The 14,632-nt window shown below is 37.4% G+C and overlaps 1 protein-coding gene across 8 annotated transcripts in view; it reads left to right on the top strand.

The window, feature by feature from the left end:
• Nucleotides 1–14,632, top strand: part of C5HXorf58 (chromosome 5 CXorf58 homolog) — an 82,483-nt gene that overhangs the window by 26,037 nt on the left and 41,814 nt on the right. For all 8 annotated transcript variants that reach the window (XR_011968251.1, XM_072615264.1, XM_072615258.1 and 5 more), the window contains one exon: nt 5,788–6,017. Coding sequence is in view for 7 of the 8 variants with exons in the window: in XM_072615264.1 (XP_072471365.1) it covers nt 5,788–6,017 (230 nt within the window). In the remaining variant the exon portion in view is untranslated. The remainder of the gene's footprint in view (nt 1–5,787; nt 6,018–14,632) is intronic.

Here is a 14,632-nt window from a genome sequence, read left to right as displayed (position 1 = left end):
ACATTCCATGAATTTGCATTTTCTTTTTACTGCCTTTATTTCAAACAAGATGCCATGAGCATATGGAGTTGTGTATAATTAATATTACTGATAAAAGAGCAGTATTTGCCCTGATTAATTTTATGTACTAAAGAATCATTGAACCGTCTTTCAAAGTTTTAGCCTGGGCCATCTTTTCTCTTGGTGATCTCATCATCTCTCATGAGTTCAATTATCATCTCTATGCAGATGACTCTCAGAACTCTCTATGAAATCCTAACCCTAAGGTGTCTCTTAGTTGTACATTTTGAGCTGTGCATTAGACATTTCCAATGAGATGTGCCACAGGCATCTCAAATTCAACTCCCAAACATGGTTCATTATCTTCCTCCCTAAATCTTCTCACCCTTACCAAACAACTCTCACCATCTTTCTAGTCATTGGGGTTATCAACCTAAGAGTCATCCTTCTCTTTCAGCCCACACTGAGTTGCCAAGTCCTGTTGATTCTCCTACCACAGTATTTCTAGTAAATGTCCCATTCTTTACATTCACACGTCCACCTTCCTACTTCGCACTGTCATTATCCATCACCTAGACTACTATAATAGTATTGTGGCTGGACTCTACAGTTCCAGTTTCAGGCCTTGCTGCCTCCATTTAGCCGCCAGATGAGCTTTCCTAAAAAACAGCTCTGGCAGCCTCACTCCCTCCCTCAGTAAACTTTAGTGAACCCCTGTTACCTCAAGAATAAAACGCTAACTGCACACATTGGCAGTTAAGGACCTTTGTTTGCCTCTTCAGATTTAGTGCTCAGCATTCCCTCTGTTTCAGCCAGACGGGTAAGTTACTTTGTTTCCCCATCCTGACCTTCCATTTCTTGTTGTTGTTCCTTTGCACCCCCATCCTGACCTTCCATTTCTCGTTGTTGTTCCTTTGCACAGACTGTCCTCAGTCCTGGAACGCACCCCACTCTTGCCACCACCTCCCTGAATACCTGATTCTTAGTATCCTTTTTCTCTTTCTGAAATTTTCTTTCATTTACTTATCTGTTTCCATGTTCTTGTCCTCTAATAGAGCATAAGTTTTTTAAATGAAGGAACTTTTTCAACTCTTATATTTATATCACCAGGGGGGAGTTAATAATAAATGATTCCTAGGAAAATATACTGCTGATAGTTTCAGTCTAATAATAGTAAAGGGATATTCTTAGACTTATCATTCAGTATATTTCTGTGGATAGTTTACTAAGTTTTAACAGAGCATTTGATAAAATTGTCCAGTTTTGTCAGGTTGTTCTTGTGGGCAAGATGATATGGACTAGACGGTAGCATAAGGAGGCGGCTTTGGGATTATGTGAAAAGCGAGACCCAAAAAGCAATTACTAATCATTCTCCACCAACTTGAAAAGAAGTCTCTGATAGTGTCCTAGGGATCTGTCCTAGGACCTGTGCTATATAATTCTTTTGTCATTGACTCAGATAAAGATATAAATGAAGTACTTGACAGTTTTAAAGGTGACGCAAAGCTGGGTGGAACAACTAACAGACTGAATGACATTCAGAATCTAAAAACTCAGACTAAAATTTGGGGCCAAATATAATAAAGTATAATTAGCATAAATGTAAAATTGTATCCTAGACTAAAAGTAAAGAAGATAGAGGAAGGCATGACTAGATAGAAGTAAATGATCAGAAAATGATATATGGGGGTTTTAATGGATTAAAAACTCAATATGAGTCAGCAGTGTTTTATGACATCCAGAATAGTGAACACAACCTTAGACTGAATTAAAGTGGACATGACACCCAGGACTAGAGCAGCCATTGTTCCACTATACCTTTCCCTAGCTAGGTTACATCTGTAATATTGTGCTTAGTTTGAGGTATCACATTTAATATGTACGTTGATAAACTGGACAATGCCCAGAGAAGTGTGACCGGTATGGTGAAAGGCTCTCACAGTCACATCACATGAGGATCAGCTAAAGAAACTAGACATTGTTTAGCCAAGAGAAAAGAAGCTTCGTGGTCCTGAGAAGGAGTCAGGATAGTTACCTCAAAGAATTTGGAGGAATTTAATATACAATGTGGTGAATAAGATAATCTGCTTGGCCCTAGAGGGTAGGATTAGTAGCAGTAGATAGAAGGAGCAAATAATCAAATCTGGGATTAATGTAAAGAAGGACTTTCTAATAATTAGAGTTATCCAGCTCAAAGAATGACTTGCCTCTTAAGATAGGGTGTCTGCCCTACCTGGTGGACTTCAAAGATTGTATGACCATAACCACTTGTTTTTGGTGTAAAGAGAATTTCTGTTCAGATAAGAGCTCCACTATTTGGCCACTGGATTTGTTTCCATTTCTGAGAATCTCTGATTCCGTGTTGTGTCATTGTTGAGAATGTGCATGTGAGGGATTAGCACAAGGAAAATAGGGAGAAAAACACAAAGATGGTAGACTTGAAGAGATACACGGAGCCCCACCAAGTCACATGCCCTCCCTCTTTTTTTAAGCTTTTATTTAGTATTTTATTTTTCTCCAGTTACATGTACAATTTGTAACATTCATTTTTAAAACTTTAAGTTGCACATTCTCTCCCTCCCCCCATCCCTGAGAAGGCAACAATGTGATATAGGTTATATATGTGTAGTCATGCAAAACATGCATGATAGTCATGTTGTGAAAGAAAAGACAGACAAGAAAAAATCTCAAGAAAAATAAAGTTAAAGATTATGCTTAAATATGCATTCAGACACTATCATTTCTTTCTCTGGGGATGGGTAGCATTTTTTCAATTAAATTATTTTATTTGTTTTCAGTGTTCTACAATCACTTGCATATAGCTTAGATTTTTTCCCCTCCCCGCTCCCTCCCCTCTCACTCCCCTGAGACAGCATGGGTTCTACACATACATTCCTATCAAATGTATGTTGCATAGAAGAATTAAAATGAATGGGAGCAACCATGAAACAAAACAAAGGATAATACAAAAGAAAATGGTCTGCTTCTATCTGCGATCCAGTTCCATAGTTCTTTCTCTGGATGTGGAAGACACTTTGCCTCAAGAGTCCACTGGAAATTTCTTAAGTCCTTGCACTGCAATGAAATTCCAAGTCTACCAGAAAAATTCCTTGCACACTGTGGTTGTTGCTGTGTACAAAGTTCTCCTGGTTCTGGTCCTTTCACTCAGCAGCAGTTCACATAAGTCTTGCCAAGCCTCTCTGAAGTCTTCCTGTTCATCATTTCTTATAGCACAATAATATTTCATTACATTTGGATAGCATTTTGAGTCATAAGTCCTTCAGAGTTGTTTTAGATTGATGTATTGCTGAGAATTGCTAAGTCCTTCATGGCTGATCATCTGACAATATTGCTGTTACTTTCTATACAGTACATTTCATTTTGCATCACCCCATGCAAGTCTTTCCATGTTTTTCTGAAAGAACTTGTTCAGCCATTCCTTAGCTGATGGGCATCCCTTCAACTTCTAATTCTTTACTCCCAGAAAAGTTACTATAAATATTTTTGTATACATAGGTCCTTTTCTTTTTTGTTTTTTTTTTTAATCTTTTGGGATACAGACCTGGTAGTGGTATTGCTATGTCAAAGAGTATGCATGGTTTTATTGCCCTTTAGGGATAGTTCCAAATTGCTCTGCAGAATATGCCCTCCCTATGCATTCCACTGCCTGGTTCCTGTCCTTTCCTCTCAAGTAGGGGTATAGTGGAAAGAGTTCCAAGACTTGGAGTTGGGGCATAGGTTGAAATTATGTTTCTAACACTTAATAGCTCTATGACTATAAGCAAGTTGCTTTTTTTTGAGCCTCAGTTACTGCATTGCCAAAATGGGGATGATAACACACTGCCTACCTTACTGTTGTGAAGAGGTCCTTTGTAAACCAACCACAGAGCATGAAATGCTCTCAGATTCTTTTTTTCCCTAAATTTATTAATTTGTTTTCAGTTTTCAGCAATCACTTCCATAAGTTCCAAATTTTTTCCTCCTTCCTTCCCCTCCCCTCCCCAAGAAGGCATGCAGTCTTGTATGGGTTCTACACATACATTCCTATTAAACACATTTTCACATTAGTCATGTTGCATAGAAGAATTAAAATGAATCGGAGTAACCACAAGAAAAACAAAACATAACAAAGGAGAAAATAATGCTTCATTCTGCATTCCGACTCCATAGTTCTTTCTCTGCATGTGGATGGCGTTTTGCATCAAGAGTCCTTTGGGAATGTTTCAGGTCCTTGCATTGCTGTGAAGGGCCAAGTATATCAGAAACAGCCACTGTGGCATAATGTTCTCCTGACTGTGCTCACTTCACGCAGCATCAGTTCATATAAGTCTTTCTAAGTTTTCATGAAGTGTGTGTGTTCCACATTTCTTATAGCACAATAGTATTCCATTACATTCAAATACCACAACTTGTTCAGCCATTCCCCAATTGATAGGCAGTCCCTTAATTTCCAGTTCTTGGCCACCACAAAAAGAGCTGTTAAAAATATTTTTGTACATGTGGGTCCTTTTCCCATTTTTTATGATCTCTTTGGGATATAGCCCTAGAAGTGGTATTGCTGGGTCAAAGGGCATGCACATTTTTATAGCCCTTTGAGCATAATTTCAAATTGCTCTCCAGAATGGTTGGATCAGCTCACAGCTCCACCAAAAATGAATTAGTGTTCCAATTCTCCCACATCTTCTAGAACATTTATCATTTTCCAGTTTTCTCACGTTAGCCAATCAGATTAATTTTTCTAAAACAAACTTTACATTTTGTTTAATTTAATTTAGAAACAAAATTAAAATTTGAGTAACTAAAATATTTCAAATGAAAATAAGGAACTGGGTACTCATCCTGTAAGAATACCCTGTTTTCCAAATGTCTTATTCAGATATCGTCTAGACTTCAGTATGTCAAGAAATAGCACTGGAGTTACCTTGAACACAGTGGTCAGTTCATTTGTGAATTATGCAGCATGTATTGAACACCAAATATGTATCAGCCATTATGTTGGTGCTTAGGAAAATTTAAAAGAAAACAGGATTTCTGCACAAAAAGCTTGCTAATCTTGGTGTATCTGTTATATACAGAGCAGAAATTGTTAAGAAACTTCCCCTGAGAACCTTACTCTCATTGAATTTGTCTTAAGGAGAGAATCACATACATACTCAGTTGGGTATCTTACCCTACAGGAAAGTAGAGGGAAAGGGGATAAAGGGGGAATGATAGAAGGTAGGGCAGATTGGGGGAGGGGCAGTCAGAAGCACTTTTGAAAAGGGACAGGATCAAAGAGAATAAAATAAATAGAGGTGGGATAGGATGGAGGGAAATATAGTTATTCTTTCACAACATGACTGTTATGGAAGTGTTTTGCATAACTACACATATATAATGTATATTGAATTGTTGGCCTTCTCAATGAGGGTGAGTAGGGAGGGAAAAAGGAAGAGAGTTTGGAATTCAAAGTTTTAAAAACAAATGTTAAAAATTGTTTTTCATTCAACTGGGAAATAAGATGCACAGGCAATGAGGTATAAAAATGAAAGTGAGGGGTAAGGGGGATGGTGGAGGTGGGTGGTGATAGAGTGGAGGGCAGACTAGGGGAAGGGGTAATCAGAATGCATGCCATCTTGGTGTAGGGGGGAGGGAAGAGATGGGGAGAAAATTTGGAACTCAGTATTTTGTGGAAATGAATGTTGAAAACTAAAACTAAATTTTAAAAAAATTTTTAAAAAGAAACTTCCACAGAAAATTTAGAGTAACTCCATCAGGTAATTAGTCTTGGATTTTTCTGTTTTATAGTTTACCAGTTTTCTGGATGAAACCCCAGCATATCTTGGTGGCAAAAGTAACCGCTGGAGAAGGCTGAGCCTGGAAAACTTTCCAAAGACAATGATAATGTATGACATAATGGATTACGCAACATCCGGAACACTCTCAGATCGTCTGCAAAAAGAATTGAAGTATCTATTGCAAAAACCAAAATCTGAAGCGATGCAACGTGACCAGCTCCGAGTTGTTTCTCAAATTAGGTAAAAATGATTTATCTTGATTTAACTGTAAGTGAAGTAAATGTTTAGTTACTCTAATACTCTCTATTTAAAAGAAGAATAGTTCTCTTCATATGAATCTCCTATAGGTTTTCATTTAGGAGTTTTTTCTACAAAGTCTGGAAGGTCTTATGGCTTCTCAGCACAAGAATATTGATGACTTATAGAAGTAGCCAAGTCTTTACAAGGTCAGCTGACACTCACTCTTCATTTCCTTTCTATTACAAGCAGTCTTTTTTTACATTACACCAATGTTTTCTTTTTTTAAAAATGTTTTTATTATAAACTTGTTAGCCATCAACATAAATATCCCCTCACTTCCACTTCTTAGCTTCATTGGCTTCCTTCAAGTCTTAGCTCAAATCTCATTTTCTGCAGGAGGCCTTTCCCACTCCCACCCCCCAGGTCTTCCTTCTGAGGTTACCTTCAGTCCATGATAGGTAGACAGACAGATAGACAGACAGACAAGCAGACGTGTAGATGTGTCTGTCAGTCTGTGTAGAGATGGATATCTTGTATGCACGCAGTAATGTCATCTCATCCCTTATAATTTGAACTCATTGAGGACAAAGACTTATCCTTTCTTTGTCATCTCCAGTACTTAGCATAGTGCCTGGCATTTAGTAGGTGCTTAATAAATCCTTGTTGACTGATAAATATGTGAAATACAGTGGTAATAATGCACAAAATACTTCATGTTAGACAAGGTATGATGAAATGAGTAAACAATATATTTTTTGTGCTCTCTTCCATAACTGTATAAAGTTCTGCTGTGAATTTTCTCTTATTCTCTTAGAGATTATAAAAAGCTGCCACACAGTTTTTTGGTTGGACCAATAGAAAATTAAAGGGTTTCCTATGCCTCAAAAAACTCTTTGTTCTTAAAGTATTGCCTTGCATCACCAGTATCTCTCAGACAGTTGTTGCTGAAAGAGTATTACCAGAGTCCCCTTTAAACCTCTCATTGTTTTGCCCTCTGAGGCAAGAAGAACAAAATATGGCAGTTCTAATTTTATCTTTTTTTGTCCCATGACACTTTAAGCCCATCTAATTTACCAATAGTCACAGATGAGGGGTGTAGTGGAGATAGGGCCAACCTTGGATTCACAAAGACCTTGTTTTAAATCCTGTTTCTGAAATATACTAGCTTTCTAGCTATGGGCAAGTTACCTAACTTTTAAGTGCTCCAAGGCAGCTATTAAAGACTACAAATTGTCCATCTTTAGCTGGAATTTTTAAAATTAATTTTATCTCTTTTTTGTTACATTTTGAGTTCCAAATTTTCTCTCTCCATCCCTCCCAGTTCCACATTAGAGAAGGCCAACATTTGACATCCGTATAAAAGTGAAACTATTCAATACACACTGCCGTAGATCGGTTCTTTCATAAGTCTTTCACAGTTTGGATATGAATGATCATATTACTCAGAAGAGCTTAGACATTCACAGTTACTCTTAGAACAGTATTGCTGTTATTGTGTACAATGTTCTTCTGATTCTACTTGTTTGACTGCATTATTTTAAGGCAAGTCTTTCCATGTTTTACTAAAACCAACCGACTCATCATTTCTTACAGCACAATAGCATTCCGTCACAATCAAATACCACATATACCACAACCTACTCAGCCTTTTCCCAAGGGATGGGCATCCCCACACTTTCCACTTCTTTGCCACCACAAAGAGAACTGCTATAAATATTTTAGAACATATGTGTTCTTTTCCTTTTTTCCTGATCACCTTGAGAAACAGATCTAATAATGGTATTGTTGAGTTTTACAGCTCTTTAGACATAATTTCAAATGGCTTTCCAAAATGGTTGGATCAGTTCACAATTGCACCAACAGTGTATGAGGGTCCCAATTTTCCCATATTTCTTCAAGCATTTGTCATTTTCCTCTTCTGTCATTTTAGCCAATCTGAGATGGCACCTCAGAGTTGTTTTAATTTGCATTTCTCTAATCAGTAGTGACTTAGAGCATTTTTTTAAAATTTATTTATTTAACTTTTAACATTCATTTTCACAAAATTTTGGGTTCCAAATTTTCTCCCCATTTGTCCCCTCCCCCCACCCCAAAACACCGAGCTTTCTAATTGCCCCTATCACCAATCTGCCCTCTCTTCCATCATCCCTCCCTTCCCTTGTCCCCATCTTCTCTTTTGTCCTGTAGGGCCAGATAACTTTCTATACCCTATTACCTGTATTTCTTATTTCCTGGTAGCAAGAACAGTACTCAACAGTTGTTCCTGTAACTTTGAGTTCCAATTTCTCTTCATCCCTCCTTCCCCACCCATTCCCTTTGGGAAGGCAAGCAATTCAATATAGGCCATATCTGTGTAGTTTTGCAAATGACTTCCACAATAGTCGAGTTGTGTAAGACTAACTATATTTCCCTCCATCCTATCCTGCCCCCCATTGCTTCTATTCTCTCTTTTGTTCCTGTCCCTCCCCAAGAGTGTTGACTTCAGATTGCTTCCTCCTCCCATTGCCCTCCCTTCCATCATCCCCCCCACCCTGTTTATCCCCTTGTCCCCCACTTTCCTGTATTGTAAGATAGGTTTTCATACCAAAATGAGTGTGCATTTTATTCCTTCCTTGAGTCAAATGTGATGAGAGTAAACTTCATGTTTTTCTCTCACCTCCCCTCTTTTTCCCTCCACTAAAAAGTCTTTTGCCTGCCTCTTTTCTGAGAGATCATTTGCCCCATTCCATTTCTCCCTTTCTCCTCCCAATATATTTCTCTCTCACCACTTAATTTCATTTTTTTAAGATATGATCCCATCCTATTCCATTCACTCTGTGCTCTCTGTCTCTGTGTGAGTGTGCGTGTGTGTGTGTGTGTGTGTGTGTGTGTGTGTATGTATGTAATCCCACCAACTACCCAGATACTGAAAAGTTTCAAGAGTCACAAATATTGTCTTTCCATGTAGGAATGTAAACAGTTCAACTTTAGTAAAGTCCCTTATGACTTCTCTTTGCTGTTTACCTTTTCATGCTTCTCTTCATTCTTGTGTTTGAAGGTCAAATTTTCTTTTCAGCTCTGGTCTTTTCATCAAGAATTCTTGAAAGTCCTTGATTTCATTGAAGGACCATTTTTACCCCTGAAGTATTATACTCAGTTTTGCTGGGTAGGTGATTCTTGGTTTTAGTCCTAGTTCCTTTGACTTCTGGAATATGATATTCCACTCCCTTTAATCCCTTAATGTAGAAGCTGCTAGATCTTGTGTTATCCTGATTGTATTTCCACAATACTTGAATTATTTCTTTCTAGCTGCTTGCAATATTTTCTCCTTGACCTGGGAATTCTGGAATTTGGCCACAATGTTCCTAGGAGTTTCTCTTTTTGGATCTCTTTCAGGTGGTGATCAGTGGATTCCTTGAATACTTATTTTGCCCTCTGGTTCTAGAATCTCAGGGCAGTTTTCCTTGATAATTTCATGAAGGATGATGTCTAGGCTCTTCTTTTGATCATGGTTTTCAGGTAGTCCCATAATTTTTAAATTGTCTCTCCTGGTTCTATTTTCCAGGTCAGTTGTTTTTCCAATGAGATATTTCACATTATCTTCCATTTTTCCATTCTTTTGGTTTTGTTTTGTGATTTCTTGGTTTCTCATAAAATCATTAGCTTCCATCTGTTCTATTCTAATTTTGAAAGAATTGTTTTCTTCAGTGAGCTTTTGAATCTCCTTTTCCATTTGGCTAATTCTGCTTTTGAAAGCATTCTTCTCCTCATTGGCTTTTTGAACCTCTTTTGCCAGTTGAGTTAGGCTAGTTTTCAAGGTGTTATTTCCTTTACCATTTTTTTGGGTCTCCTTTAGCAGGGTGCTGACCTGCTTTTCATGCTTTTCTTGCATCTCTCTCATTTCTCTTCCCAGTTTTTCCTCCACCTCTCTAACTTGATTTTCAAAATCCTTTTTGAGCTCTTCCATGGCCTGAGCCCATGGAATATTTATTTTGGATGTGTGGGATACAGAAGCCTTGACTTCTGTGTCTTTCCCTGATGGTAGGCATTGTTCTTCCTCATCAGAAAGGATGGGAGGAGATATCTGTTCACCAAGAAAGTAACCTTCTGTGATCTTATTTTTTTTCCCTTTTCTGGGCATTTTCCCAGCCAGAGACTTGACTTCTGAGTGTCCTCTCCACACCCACCAAGCCTCCAGATCCGCCCAGCCAGGGATTGGGGTCTGCAATTCAAATGCTGCTTCCCAGCCTCAGGGCTTTGGGTGGGGGCAGGGCTGCTATTCAGTGTGAGATTAAGTTCAGGTGCTCAGGTTGGGGCAGGGCCACCACAAGGGGCTCAGTTCCCTCAGGGGGTTTATGCAGAGACCTTCAAACAATGGATCTGAGCTCCTGCCTGCTTTGGGAGCCCTTGTCTGCTGCTGCCTCTGCTGCTGCCTCCCGAGGGGGCCTGAGTTATGGGGACACCCTGCTCCCTTCTCGGCCAGCCAAAAAGACTCTCTCACTGACCTGTGGGTGGAAGGACCTGCGCGGCTGCTGGAGATTCTGTCCCTGAAGCCTGCTTGGATCTGCTTCTCTTGGTGCTGCGCGGCCAAGGCAGGGCTGGACTTTGCTGCGGGTCTGGTGCGCAACGGACCTTTCGTGTTGGTTTTCCAGGTCTCTCTGGAACAGAAATCTCTTCCACTCCATTGTTCTGTGGCTTCTGCTGCTCCAGAATTTGTTGGGAGTTCTTCTTTACAGGTATTTTATGGGCTGTGGGTTCAGAGTTAGCATATGTGTATCTTTCTACTCCGCCATCTTGGCTCCTCCCCTCCAAGTATCTCTAGAGCATTTTTTCTTATGATTACCTTTAGCTTTGATTGCTTCATCACCAAACTCCCTCTTCATATCCTTTGATCATTTATCAATTGGGGAATGACTCATAGTCTTATAAAATTGGTTTGGTTCTCTACATATTTGAAATATGAAGCTTTTGTCTGAGAAACTGGCTATAAAATACCACCCCCCCAATTTTCTGCTGTCTTTCCAGTCTTGGCTACGTTGGTTTTATTTATATAAAACCTTTTTCAATTTAAGGTAATCAGAAGCAGCCATTTTATATCCCATAATACTTGCTCTCTTCTTTATTCCTGAATTCTTCTCTTACCTATAAATCTGATAGATAATATATTCTATACGCTTCTAACTTGCTTATATCCCCCTTTATGTCTAAGACATATAGCCACTTTGACCTTGTCTTGGTAAACAGTGTAAGCTTGGTATTTCCTTTTAGTTTTCTGCCAGACTGCTTTCCAGTTTTCCCAGCAATTTTTACCAGATAGTAAATTCTTATCCTCAAAGCTTAGATCCTTGTGTTTAATACTAGGTTACTATAATCATTTACTACTGTGTATTGTATACCTCCCCTATTTCAGTAATCCACCATTCTTTCTTAGCCAGTATCACATAGTTTGGATAATTATTGCCTCCTACTACACTTTAAGATGTGGTCCTGCTCACCACCTTTTCCTTTACATTTTAAAAAATTCATTCCTTTGATATTCTTAACCTTTTGTTCTTCCAAATGCATTTGTTCTTATTTTTTTCTAGTTCAATAAAGTAATTTTTTGGTAGTTTAATTGGGATGACACTGAATAAGTACTAAGTTTAGGTAGAATTGTCATTTCTGTTATATTGGCTGGTTCAATCATTATTTCTCCAATTTTAAAAATCTGATTTTATTTGTGTAAAAAAATTTTATAATTATGTTCATATAATTTCTGGGTTTGTCTTGCAAGGCAGGTATACTCCCAGGTAGTGTTTATTGTCGATAGTTACTTTAAATGAAGTATCTCTTACTATCTCTTCTTGCAGGGCTTTGTTGGTGATATATAGAATGCTGATGATTTATGTAGGTTTATTTTTTATGTCCTACTTTATTAAAATTATTGTTTTATTAAAATTATTGTGTTTTTGGTCGAATCTCTAGGATTTTCCAAATATATCATCATATTGTGTGCAAAAAAGACATAGTCTTATTACCACATTGCCTGAGCTCATTCCTTCAATTTCTTTTTCTTCTCTTATTGCTATAGCTACAATTTCTAATACAATATTGAATAATACTGATGGTATTGGACATCCTTGTTTCACTCCTGATCTTACTGGGAAGGCAATTCTAGCTTATTCCCTTTACTAATAATGTTTGCTGATGGTGTTAGGTAGTTGCTTCTTATCATTTTAAGAAAAAATCCGTTTATATCTATGCTTTCAAGTATTTATAATAGGAATGAGTATTGTATTTTCTGCATCTATTGATATAATCATGATTTTTGTTAATTTTGCTATTGATAGAATGAGTTATGTTTATAGTTTTCTTTATGTTGGACCCATCCCTGCATTCTTGGTATAAATCCCACTTGGTCACAATATATAATTCTTGTGATACATTGTTGTAGTCTCCCAGCTAATGTTTTATTTAGGATATTTGCATCAATATTCATTGATGAAATTGGTTTATAATTTTCTTTCTCTGATTTTACTCTTCCTGGTTTAGGTATCAGTACCATATTTGTTTTTCTTTTCTTTCTTTTTTTTTTTTTTAATTACTTATTTTCAGTTTTCAACATTTGCTTCCACATAAATTTGAATTTCAAATTTTCTCCCCATCTCCTCCCTCACTCCACTTCAGGACAGCTTGTATTTTGATTACCTTTTCCTCTAATCTGCCCTTTGTTCTATCACAACCGCTGCCCTCTCTTATCCCCTTCCCTTCAATTTTTCTGTAGGACAAAATAGATTCTATATCCCATTGCCTATATATCGTATTTCCTAGTTGCATGTAAAAACAATTTTAACATTCATTTTTAAAGCTTTGAATTCCACATTCTCTTCCTTCCCTCCTCCCAAACACCCTCGTAGAGAAGGCAAGCAATTTGATACAGGTTAGACATGTGTAGTCATGCAAAATACTTCCATAACAGTCATGTTGTGAAAGACTAACTGTATTTCCTTCTATCCTGTCCCGTCCTCTATTTATTTTGTTCCCTCTTTTGACCTGTCCCTCTACCAAAGTATTTGCTTCTGATTACCCCTTCCCCCAATCTTTTATCCCTTTTATTATCCTCCCTCTCTTATCCCCTTCCCCTCTGCTTTCCTGTAGGGTAAGATAAACTTCCATATCCAATTGAGTGCGTATGTTATTCCCTCCTGAAGCCAAATCCAATTAAGGAAGGCTCACTTATTCTCTCTCACCTTCCTCTTCTTCCCCTCCATTGTAAAAGCTCTTTCTTGCCTCCTTTCTGTGGAATGATTTAAAACATTCTACCTCTCTCTTTCTCTTTCTCCTAGTACATTCCTCTCAACACTTAATTTTATTTTTTAGATATCATCCCTTCATATTCAACTCACCCTGTGTGTTCTCATATCATATGTGTGTGTATATGTATTTATGTATATATATGTATGTATGTGTGTGTGTGTGTGTGTATATATATATATATATATATATATATATATATATATATATATATATATATATATTCCCTCTATCCTAATATATATTCCCCCACTATCCTAATACTAAGAAAGGTCTCAGGAGTTACAAATATCATTTTTCCATGTAGGAATGTAAACAGTTCAACTTTAATAAATCCCTTATGATTTCTCTTTCCTGTTTACCTTTTCGTACCTTTCTTGATTCTTATATTTGAAAGTCAGATTTCCTATTCAGCTCTGGTCCTTTCAACAAGAATACTTAAAAATCCTGTTTAATTGAATGTCCATATTTTCCCCTGAAGTATTATACTCAGTTTTTCTGGGTAGGTGATTCTTGGTTTTAAACCTAGCTCCTTTGACCTCTGGAATATCATATTCCAAGCCTTTTGATCCCTTAATGTAGAAGCTGCAAGATCTTCTGTTATCCTGATTGTGTTTCCAAAATACCTGAATTGTTTCTTTTTGTCTGTTTGTAGTATTTTCTCCTTGACCTAGAAACTCTGGAATTTGGCTACAATATTCCTAGGAGTTTTACTTTTGGGATCTCTTTCAGGAGGCGAGTGATGGATTCTTTCCATTTCTGTTTTACCCTCTGGTCATAGAATATCAAGGCAGTTTTCCTTGATAATTTATTGAAAGATGATGGTGAGGCTCTTTTTTTTTGATCACATCTTTCAGGTAGTCCAGTAATTTTTAAATTATCTTTCTTGGGTCCATTTTCCAGGTCAATTTTTCCAATTAAATACTTCACATTTTCCTCTCTTTTTTCATTCTTTTGTTTCTGTTTAATAATTTCTTGATTTCTCACAAAGTCATTGGCTTCCATTGGCTCCATTCTAATGTTTAAGGAATTATTTTCTCCAGTGAACTTTTGGACTTCTTTTTCCATTTGGTCCATTCTGCTTTTTAAGGCATTCTTCTCCTTATTGGCTTTGTGGACCTCTTTTGTCATTTGAGTTAGTCTAATTTTAAAGGTGTTATTTTCTTCAGCACTTTTGGGGGTCTCCTTTAGCAAGCTCATGATTTTTTTTGCATCGTTCTCATTTCTCTCCTCAATTTTTCCTCTACTTCTCTTGATTTTCAAAATCGTTTTTGAGCTTTTCCATGGCCTGAAACCAATTCATATTTTTCTTGGAGCCTTTGGATGCAAGAGCTTTGACTTTG

This window comes from Notamacropus eugenii, chromosome 5, assembly GCF_028372415.1.
Source record: "Notamacropus eugenii isolate mMacEug1 chromosome 5, mMacEug1.pri_v2, whole genome shotgun sequence".
NCBI lineage: Eukaryota > Metazoa > Chordata > Mammalia > Diprotodontia > Macropodidae > Notamacropus > Notamacropus eugenii.
The sequence above is the reverse complement of the archived record's forward strand: the minus strand, read 5'-3'. Positions and strand labels throughout refer to the sequence as shown.